We start from the raw sequence: 11,210 nt of genomic DNA on the forward strand, positions 1-11,210 counted from the left end.
GCTCCGGCTTCAAGGCAGCGTCAAAGCGAGGGGATACTTCCGCTTAGCACTTCCAAAGTAAGACTCCGGAAACGCGTAAACCATTTTTATGTAAGGAGATATCACGTAACAAGCGGATACGTATCTAATTAGCTTGAGCGAGGTATCTTGGGCATCACTCTTGTACACTGTTGATGGTATTTTTCTCTCTGCGTAAACGGTGTGGTTCTCTGCGTAAATGTTGTGGTTTGTGACAAAATCAGAGAAATATCCGGTTTTGGGTTTTCTGACGGTAACTTGACAAACCCACGGCTAGGTACACTGATTCGTAGTGACGCTGCCTTCGGGTGCCGCCGGGATTCTTTAGAATTCTGACATGAAGGACCACGACCAAGTGGATAGATTCAGATCCCTCTGACCCTGACAATAGATTATTTTAGATTGATGATTGGCAGATCCCTCAGCTGGAAACAATCATGTTGATCTTTGTTTGTGTACTTTAATTTGTGGTTTCCATTATTTCAAATTAGAAGAGGCCAGCTTGCACTCTGCCCAACCAGTGTGTGTGTGTGTGTGTGTGTGTGTGTGTGTGTGTGTGTGTGTGTGTGTGTGTGCGTGTGTGTGTGTGTGTGTGTATGCGCGCGTTACCTCTTGACACCAATAACCAGATGCAATCAAAGTGTGTCAGAGTCTGATTCATCCTCAATCCAGGCGCAGGACGGAGCAATCAGCGAACAGTGACCTCATCAGGCTGCAGGCAAAGAGTGGCCTGTCCAATATTTACACTCATTATCTATCTATAAGAAATTTAACACATATGACCCTCTACAGCTTGATTTCTGCCCCGATGTTATTAACGTGTATTTTCTGGTTGAGTTTGGGCTGCTGGTAGTTTGGAATGTGACCAGCAGGTGGCAGTATTGAGTTTTCTGAGTGACATGAATACAACCAAATAGTACAGATTAGCTGACGTGGATCGATCATGCATGTCATCTGCACTGTCCCAAGATTGACAGTGTAAAATAGTTTCAAGCAGATAAACCCAGTTACATTTGACCAAAGAATAACTGCTGCTTTTGTAGTATAGCGTGTAAAGCTCACCAAATATCTCTAACCTCTAAAACCTGTGTTAGTAAAAGAGATGTCATGTACAGTGGATCCGACCGACACACAGTAAACCATCCTGTGTAACCCTGGAATGAAACCGAATACAGAAACTCTATTTGGATGTGAATTAATAATGCTAAATGGGAAATACTAGGACTGGGAATTGGGAAGGTGCAATTAAAAAGAAACTCCAGAAACACAGACGTGAGCAGATCTGGAAGGAAATTATGTTGAAAAATGCTCAATTGCACAAAAACCCACTTGGCCCTCGCTTATTCTTGGCTCAAAACTTCTCAATCAACCCCCCCTGCATGAACAGAACAAACAGAAGGCAAAGTGCTGTACAGCTTGGTGGTGCTCATTCAGCCAAAGCTCTTTAATCGTTTTCAAAGACATTTCAAGGAGCCGTTCTAAACGTGTTACAGGTTTATGTTTCTTGGTTCTCGCTGTAAATCTCTCCGGGTCGTCTGAACTTTAAGGCACAGGATAAATGAAGAAGACGGAGAAGACAAACTCCACCGCATCTATACCAATGGCTTTCACATACACACTGGGTTTTTTTTTAAAGCTTGTGTAGAAAATAAAACACATGACAGAAGAGCAGGAATAAAAACAGACATCAAACGCAGACTGGCACATTGTGTAATACGATACAAAATACTATGATGAGGACGACTACTCTGGCTGCTAACTGACTGATGTCTGTGCAGGAGTTTTGCGTGCGTGTGTGTGTGTATGTGTGTGTTCTCTGTCAAGCAGAAGAGAATAGTCCCTCCTCTAGTCCATGCTGTGTATAATTTGAGGCCCAGGATACAAAATGTCTGTACTGCAGACAAAAGAAACACATGTCGTTTTCAATACAAATCTGCTGTCTGCATGTGTGTGTGTGTCGACATCCAAACCAGTTTGAATTCAGGTGTGTGTGTGTGTGTGTGTGTGTGATTTAAGACTGTTGTTCATTCATAAACAAAAACACTGAAGAAAAAAATCTCTATTATTGTGGATTTTAACTTTAAACTTCTGTGTGACAAAGAGAAAACTGCTGTGAGTCTCTGCAAAGTGACCGTTTACAGTGAATATGAAGTGATTATGTTGAACGCACGCAGTTTGTTTGACCGGGGAAACATCCGGGGCGTTGACTGGATCACTTTAGCTGTGTGTGTGTGTGTGTGTGTGTGGATTGCGGCAGTAATCACATGAAACGATCTGAAGGCCACTTAAAGGGTTAACCACCAGCCTCACACATCAGCAACACTACAAAGCCTCTGTGACCTTTGCATTGGACCGGACTCACCAAACTTCTACGCCAACAGGAAGTAAACCCTTGTGATCACAGCGCCCTCTGCTGGACACGGACAACACACTGCAGCTGATGTGTAAGAATGAATGCAATCGCCTCTAAACCAAATGAGACGATGGAAACCTGTTGGGTTATTATTAATATAGTGTATCTGACGTATGCAGCATTATAAATAGACGTTTCTTAGTTAGTTTGTGATATTATTTGCTGAAACTGATATTTTTCTGATAAGTCTTTGTAACCAAGACAACAAAGGAGCCCAGACAGGTTTATAAAACACGACGAGGAGAGATGTGCAAATACATTTCAAATAAAACAGAAGGGCCTTATTTCTGTGTAATACCAGGTGCATCAACACACAGAGAGCCTACAAATGCAGGGTTGTTTTGTGTGTGTGTGTGTGTGTATAGACACCATAGTACAGAGCAACATGGCCTCATAACAAAACATCAGGAGGGTGGAAAATGTAAAATACTCGTCGTCTTTCTGCCGCAGCTCCACTCTGCCTCCCAAACCTTTACAATGAGTTCCATTTCTTAAAAATATAACAAAACTTAACTAAACAAAATTACAAACAATCATTTTTGGCCACGTCAACGACCACACACTCGCTCTCGCTCCTAGAATACACCGTCTCTGTGTTGTCAGCATCATTGTACATATTTACAAAGTTGTTAAGTTTGGAAGAGCAAACAAATAAATCCTGTTTTCCTCTACGGCCACAAATAGATTCTTCTATAGATATGGAATAGAAACCTTTACTTCCATAGCAGTACATCATACTCTGTGTGTGTGTGTGTGTGTGTGTGTGTGTGTGTGTGTGTGTGTGTGTGTGTGTGTGTGTGTTTGTGTATTCTACGTGTTCTGTGTTACCTCTTAAAGGGGAGGACTGCGACTGATGAGATTAAATCAACGTCAAAGCTTTGTTTACTGCAGACTGAAGTGGAAGTGTGTATGCAGCGTGGAAGTGTGTGTGTAGGGTGGTAGTGTGTACGTAGCGTGGAAGTGTGTACATAGCGTGGAAGTGTGTATGTAGCGTGGAAGTGTGTACGTAGGGTGGAAGTGTGTCCGTAGCGTGGAAGTGTGTATGTAGCGTGGAAGTTTGTATGTAGCTAGGAAGTGTGTATGTAGCTAGGAAGTGTGTATGTAGCGTGGAAAAGTGTATGTAGCGTGGAAGAGTGTATCTAGCTAGGAAGTGTGTATGTAGCTAGGAAGTGTGTATGTAGCGTGGAAGTGTGTATCTAGCTAGGAAGTGTGTATGTAGCTAGGAAGTGTGTATGTAGCTAGGAAGTGTGTACATAGCGTGGAGGTGTGTATGTAGCGTGGAAGTGTAGCGATAGAACTTGCTTTACAATTTATGCTAGTGACCGTGACGACAGGGGGTGGAAGATGACGGACGGCGGCTAAAACTGATGAGGCTTGGTCAGGCCATCTTCGCTCAGCTCGAACCTGCGGGAGGAAGAGGAGGAGTCAACTTCATACACTGTTTTGATATCAAGATAGTAAGATTTTAGGATTTCCTGTTTCCAGGATCAGGTACAGGGTCAGGTACAGGATCAGGATCAGGTACAGGGTCAGGGTCAGGGTCAGGGTCAGGGTCAGGGTCAGGTACAGGATCAGGATCAGGTACAGGGTCAGGTACAGGATCAGGTACAGGGTCAGGGTCAGGGTCAGGGTCAGGTACAGGATCAGAGGCGGTCCACTCACCACTGCGTCCAGCCTTTGGCGATCTCTTCGTGCGTCAGGTCCACCAGCACCTGATGGAGAAAGGCCCAATGACTCAGCGCTCACAAAGACATGCCGGCCACGGAACTACAGGATTTTTCACGATTCGGTTTCTCATGTGGCGGGAAAAAAAATGCGGCAGTGAGGCGGACGGGTGAACGCCGTACCTTTCCCAGAAGGCCTTTGTGTTTGGAGAGAAGACCCCCGCCGTTCTTCACCGCGATGTCCAGAGTTCGTCTGTGGAGCTCCATGATGGAAACGTTGAACTCAAACCTGAGCAGATAGAAAAACACAACGGAGACAAAGCTCAGTATGCAGGCTACTGTGACAGGAAGCAGGAAGTAGAACCCCGGTGGGACTCACGTCTGGTCGTAAACAGGGTTGAGGGTTCTCTTGTACGTGCTGGTTTTCCTCCTGCCAGACCGCCGCTTGTCAGGGAGCAGATAGAGACGGACGTACGGATCTGACCCCTGCTCCGTGAACGCGATCAGATTTCTGCCCAGGTAAACAAAACAAACGTTCTTCTTCAATGTTTCCAGAGATAGAGTTGATGGATTCCCTTCACGAGTAAACCTGCTCCATACTGGACTTTACCTGCAGCCGTGAACGACTACGATGAGCTTGTTCCTCTGTGAGCTGTGCCTGACCGTCAGCTGGATCTCACCCAGAGGGAAGTAACTGGGACCCGAACCGCTGCAGAGGGAGGCGGCACGTGAAATGGTTAAACATACTGAGCTTCAGCCAATAACTGGTCCTTTCATCAGTAGATATTGATACACAGACAGTCACAGCGACGAATAAGAGCTTCCTCTTCTTACTTTTGGAGCTGCCTGAGTCTCAGCTGCAGCTCCTGAGCGGCGTAGGGGTTGGAGATGTCAGACGCGATGCTGGGCGTGGGCTCCTTGGATCCCGCGGCCCCGGACAGGTACTGCTGGGAGCCAGAGATGGCCAGGTTGGAGGCGCTCCTCCCGGCGTCCATCAAGCCCCGACTTCCTGCTCCTCCGGCCGTGCCTGATGGGTCCTCCAGGTCCTTGTGCCTGTGCAGGAGGTCCTGGGCGGACACTGAGGCAGGATGCAGGGTATCGGGGGTGGGGGGCATAGGCTGAGGGTCAGAAGGACGCAGATTCGTATTGGCGTTGGAGTTGGCGCTGCTGGTCCTGCGCACCTGAACTGAGGACGGCCCAGAGTCTGGGGACAAGGACGGCGTCTTATCCACACACAATACCTGAACAAAAACAACACACAGAGACACAGCAGGCAAGCCACCGTTAGCTACCATCACCATCATCATCCCCATCATCATCATCATCATCATCATCACAGCTTTTGCCTGAAGTCGTACCCAAAGTGCTATCTTCATCTTGAGAGAGCAGCTGGGCCCGGAGTTTTTGAGGGGGAAGCCCTGGTTGAGCGTCATGTTCTCAGCCTCCAGCAGGCGACTCAGAGGCAACAGAAGCGTCCCCAGAGAACACTCATGCTTCTCATCCTTCACCTGAAGACGCGGAGCGAGGGAAGGAGAGGAGGTGAGAGGAGGAGGAGGAGAAGAATGGAAGTGTTTCTATACAGCATATTTTACTGTGTTTAAAAGAAGAGGAGAGAGAGAGAGAGAGAGAGAGAGAGAGAGAGAGAGAGAGAGACAGAGAGAGAGAGAGAGAGAGACAGAGAGAGAGACAGAAAGAGAGAAGGAAATAGAGAAAGAGACAGAGAGCGAGACAGAAAGAAAAAGAGAAAGAGAAAGAGAAAGAGAAAGAGAGAGAGATAGAGACATAGAGACAGAGAGACAGAGAGACAGAGAGACAGAGAGAGACTAAAGAAGCTTCCTTACCTCGACCTCCAGCTGCTGCAGCTTGGGGTTGTGGATGAGGAAGGTGAATGCTTCCTCCCACACCGGCTCATTGGTCTTGTATTTGGTCTGGTGGTCACAGCAGGACAGAGGGTCACTCAGGTAAAGACGTCACGTTTCAACACTTAAGTATAACGACCACCGCAAGAAGGCTTCACATCAACGACTCTGCTTTTATTCTGCCTTTTCTTTAAACAAATGAACTGCAGATCCTTTATGGATGAAACACACAGAATGACAGACCTTCATGTCTGACACAGACCTTCATTCAGCTTCAGCTTTGTTCCTACCTTGCTATCGAATGATTTGTGCCCCACTCTGAACTGGACCAAGGGACTGGGATCACTGGTCACCTTTTTACCCGACTGGTGAAGAACACAGGCAGGTTTTACAAATGACAAAGCAAAGACACACACACACACACACACGCAAACAAAGTGCTACACATACTACTTTAACTCTAAATAACAATCTGCTACTCATCACATTTTAGCAATTGATGGCAAAAATGTGTGAATTTGATGGAAAGAGATTAAGAAGGAACCCAAACCCCAGAGACCCCAGAGACCCCAGAGACTCCAGAGACCCCAGAGACTCCAGAGAACCCTGAGACCCTAGAGAACCCAGAGACTCCAGAGACCCCAGAGACCCCTGAGACCCCAGATACTCCAGAGAGCAGAGAAGTCAGAAAGCCCTTTCAAGTCAAAGATTAGAGATTTGACCTTTTGACAACAATGTTATTAACAGTAAACACGGTTAGACACAGTGTGTAGCTATTAGTCAACAAACAGAATTAGTGAGTTTGTGAGCCGATTAGACGGCAGGCAGAGGCCTTCTGAATGCTGCAGCGCCCCCTGATGGAACCGTTGCCTCATGGAGTCTCACTACAGTGGGAGTGAATCAACCTGACAGATACACGTTGACTCACTATGTCAGCAGTAACTACGGGAGGACATGTTGTGTGTTATTATGCTGATAATAAGATACAGGAGTGCATAATAGGACTCAGATTAGGACTTTGAGATGGAGCAGCCTCAGCAGCAGGGCGATATGTAAACACTCTCTAGTTCCTGTTGGTGCTGCATCTGAAACATGACCCTGTTCAGGATAACAGGCTCTTCAATCTCTCAATAAACTCAAAACAGTTTGCAAATGGTTGAAATTAAATGATTTGCATGCGTTTGTCCAACAATCACAAAAGGCTGCCGAGCTTTAATGAAAGACACAAACACTAAAGTACTTATAGAGTTTGTTGTTGTAGTTTTGGTCCCTTTTTAAACACACCATGTCTGTTTTGGGTCTTTGTCCCTCCTCTACCTCAGTGTCTGAACGGTCATGCGTGTGCTTGGTTACCGTGCTGTTACCTTGATGGCTTTACTGATTGAGCCCTTCTTCAGCCCCGCTTGGTTGAACTCTAACGGATTGCGCTTTGAATTTCCCCCAGGGACAAGGCAGGAGAGAGCAAACAACACACACACACACACACACACACACACACACAGGCACACACACAGAGAGCGGTAAAACAGCAGAAGGTTATAGGGGATAAGGAGGGGCATGCAGGGAGGAAGACACGATGACCAACAAACAACGGCACCACACATCCAGACGCACCACAAGACAGAGACACAACAATGGATGATCACATGGTTAATGTCATTCCCTCATTTACACCTGGAGAGAAGGTACAAAACACCACAACGTTAGTCATTGGTCAGTGACAAAGATGAAGAGGTCACGGGGAGGGAAGGACACATTCTGATCGGGGGGGGAAGCAGAGATGAATTTTGCGTTTGGATGAGAAGTTGCGGTGATTATTGGGAAGACAAAAATCAGGAGAGGTGAGACAGCTTGTGCCTCCGCCTGTCGGAGAGACGTCGAGTCGACATGGCAACCAGCACGAAAAAGCGGCGGCATGAACAAATGACTTTCCATAACAAAGTGATAGTTTGGAATCTGCTGCATGTTGTAAGTGTGATCCATCTTTAACCTCCCGAGACCCTGAGTCCTCATATGTGGACACTTTTCCTTCCCTACACCTTAAACATCACTGTGCTGAACTTAAACCTGTCGTCTTCATGTCTGGACATATGCTGCTGCCCCCTAGTGGTATAAAAATCACTTTGGGTCGCTAGAAAACATAGCAGACTTGAGGAAATGTGTGTTATACTCTTTGTGTACGCCGCCGGATTGATCACACTCACAGGATGCAGCTCATACGAGTAAATGTGTATAAATCCTGAGCGTTGAAGACTCAGACTGAGTGCGACTGGTTCATCTTCATCCTGAGGTCCTGGATCACAGAACGGCAACAGTGGAACGCAAGACAAACCGGTGATGTTTGGGTCGGAATAGTTTTGAATGAAAATGGGATCTAAATGATAAAAGTGCACAGTAGCGACGGCGTTCTGCCCCTAGTGGCACTTAGGGTGAACGACCACAGAGGCTGATGGGACCTGCACACACAGCGGCCATAGATGAGGAGGACGGAGGAAAAGCAATCCACACAGAATTCTCCCTGCCTGATCAAAACACACTCCTTCCTCCCTCGCTCCCTAAAGGAACATCATCACTCTTTAAATACTTAAATAGATCAACATGAATCTGTTCTAAAAGTATTATAGAAGCCTTAGCTCATACAGGCAGAACGTCCGTACAGACAAACAACCTACAAACGATCCGCTGGGAGTATGACGAAGAGTAATTCCTTCAGAGAGAGGAGGAGGAGGTTGCTCTCGATCGCTCTAAAACTTTTATTTTGTAACTCTCAGGTGTGGTATTTCCTGCCATGACCTTCAGCTTTGCCATGGGTCAAACTTTATCACAAACAAACATCCATAACAACGGATAAGGTCAGGAATTCAACCCGTGCATGAGGTGCAGTCCAAACGCTGGCAGGGATTCATGCATGTCAGGCGTACAATTCCAAACCTTGTTAAAAAAAAACAAATGCAAGCAAGTAAGCACATTAAAACGTCACTAAACTAGCCTAGCATGCAGGAAACTCACAAATAAGGTCCTATAGAGGGAGGCCGTGTTCTCGCAGAACACGAGGCCCGCCGAACGCCTCTCTTTTAAGTATCCAGAGCCCAAGTTCCCCTCGAAGACGCTCTTCAGAGGGGGAGGAAGGAGAGAAGAAGCAGAGAGGAGGAGGAAGAAGAAGAGGAAGCTGAAAAGAGATAAGCAAGGATCTGCAGGATCTTAAAGATGTTGTTGTTGTTGTTGTTGTTGTGTGAACGACTTTAGGATGAATTTAACTTCAATGATTCCTTGATAACAGGTTTAAGTCACGCAAACATTCGACAGCATCACTGTGTATTAAAGTAAACAACTGTGGCAGCTTGCATTACAGTGCAAAACAGGGAGAGGGCGCTGTTCTCCAACAGAGAGCGGCGCCCCGGTTCCCAGTGTTGTTGCGGTGAGGAGGGAAGGAGCAGGACTGTGGTGCACGAGGTCAAACGTAGAGGTCTGAAGGTCTCATCTGTTTACCTAGCATTACATCATCATGTGTCACCTACTTCTTCATGAAACACAGAGGAACTTTAAATGTTTTCTTGATCCCCAGACTGTCATCAGCTGGATGGAGTAAGCACGAGCAGAGACGGATTCTTGTGTAGCGAAAGCAGATTTAGAGTTCCATATGTGATCAAGCAAGAAAAATGCTGAGTAAAGAAAGTAAAAGGTGCAAGCGTGAGAGCGGCTGATAGTTCCATGTGTTACACCTTTAAGATGAAGAGCAGGACAGGCAGGCAGAGGTGTGATGGCGACAGAGGTTAAGAGGTTCAAGCCCGCCGCACCAAAGAGGCGTCAGGCACCGCAGCGCTGCAGCTCATCTCTTTCCTGTGAGCTTTGTCTCCTGCAGAGCAAGGACGCTCTCGCCCGTGAAGCCAGAGGACATTTTTAATGAAGAGAGGAAGCTGACTCAGCTCGTAAACATCGACCTCCACCTTGTCTGTGGTGACGGCTCGCCGCTTAAACTAAAGGATGAGTTTGTGACATCACAACGTGGCGTTCCACTGAGCTTAACGCCTTTCACCGTCGCCGCAGCCATTTCTGCTGCTAAACACCGAGCGCTTTGATCGCGCCGACTCACCGGCAGGTTTCTGGCTGAATCCAGGAAAACCACGAGCAGAGCGGAGGACAGACCGTCGTTGGCCTGACCGCGGTCAGCTCGGACGCTCGTCAGTGCCTGAGGAGGAAGAGGGGGGGAAGAGGGAGGGACAAAATCAGATAAGGAAACCAAAACATTCTGTTCTTCAAAATGAGTTAAGATGAGACAGGAGATGCTCATGATGTGATGTTGCTCGTGGGTCTGTGGTCAGTACCTGGTCCAGCTTCTCAGGTGAGGGGAGCAAAGATAACCATTCCAGTTTGAGATGCAGCTTCCCTGAGGCCACTTCGTCCAGCACAAACCACTGCAAACACAAACACGTGGACGGGTAATAGTGAGGATTTGTCCTTGTAAGCAAATGTTTATGGAGCCTGGAGCACAAAGGAACAACTCAACCTGAGAGTTTGCTAAATGGAACCGATTCTTTGACATAATGTTATGCACTGAAAGGCGACTTCATGCAAAGAGAAGAATCAGATTACCTCATCGACCCTCTGTTCCTTCTGGAGCTCGGCCAAGTCGATCATCAGACTGAAACACAAAGACACAAACCCTGCATCATTTCTCCTGCAGCTAGCGCCCGATCACTTTCTCATTTAAGGGGAGCAAAGCTCGCAGGTCAATGAAGTGTGAAATCTCCCTACATGCAGCGGGAAACACGTCACTGCATCACATTCTGACAAAACACAGGAAGCTGAACACTGAAGGAGTGTGAGTGAATGTACACATGAGGCAGCACCTTCCCAGGAAGTCGTCTTTGTCCGTGTCCTCGTCGTACAGCTGAATGTCCAGGTTCTGTCCTGTACAATCAGTCACCATGGCCTGCAAATACAGCAAACACACGTTCACGTAACCTCACACACACACGGTTCATACTGTGGGCAGGAACACACGGCTGCTTGAGCTTCCTGAGGCTGAGTCGTGACGTCACCTCGTAGACTTCGCTCCATTTGGGGTTGACCGTCTCGTGGATGACTTTGCTTTGGAAGAGCTGGTTGCTGATCTTGATGACCCCATAAGGGTCCGACTTGCCTTTAATCAGCCCGCCAAGGAACTTGTCCTTGCCCAGCAGCTCCTGGGCCTCCAAGAAGTGGATCCGCAAGACCCCCTGAGGAGACGAGACCAGAGACAGAGGGACAGAGGGA

The 11,210-nt window shown here is 47.2% G+C and overlaps 1 protein-coding gene across 2 annotated transcripts; it reads right to left on the reverse strand.

The window, feature by feature from the left end:
• Positions 1 to 1,423: 1,423 nt before the first annotated feature.
• LOC142999610 (extended synaptotagmin-2-like) lies at positions 1,424 to 11,128 on the reverse strand. 2 transcript variants are annotated; one of them, XM_076149234.1, is made up of 15 exons: positions 10,997 to 11,128; positions 10,805 to 10,887; positions 10,548 to 10,596; positions 10,280 to 10,369; positions 10,048 to 10,143; positions 7,319 to 7,381; positions 6,245 to 6,319; positions 5,937 to 6,023; positions 5,454 to 5,603; positions 4,930 to 5,336; positions 4,706 to 4,804; positions 4,475 to 4,606; positions 4,279 to 4,384; positions 4,094 to 4,143; positions 1,424 to 3,835 (listed from the first exon to the last, which is right to left on the reverse strand). In XM_076149234.1, the coding sequence occupies exons 2-15, from the start codon at positions 10,882 to 10,884 to the stop codon at positions 3,790 to 3,792; spliced, it is 1,530 nt and encodes a 509-aa protein (XP_076005349.1). In that variant the 5' UTR covers positions 10,885 to 10,887; positions 10,997 to 11,128; the 3' UTR covers positions 1,424 to 3,789. The 2 variants fall into 2 exon arrangements, with proteins under 2 accessions (XP_076005349.1, XP_076005355.1); XM_076149240.1 differs by lacking the exon at positions 7,319 to 7,381.
• Between the last annotated feature and the right edge of the window lie 82 nt (positions 11,129 to 11,210).

The sequence above is a fragment of the Genypterus blacodes genome, unplaced genomic scaffold (assembly GCF_046128005.1).
Source record: "Genypterus blacodes isolate CSIRO-AG114 ecotype Tasmania unplaced genomic scaffold, CSIRO-AGI_Gbla_v1 ptg000005l_1, whole genome shotgun sequence".
NCBI lineage: Eukaryota > Metazoa > Chordata > Actinopteri > Ophidiiformes > Ophidiidae > Genypterus > Genypterus blacodes.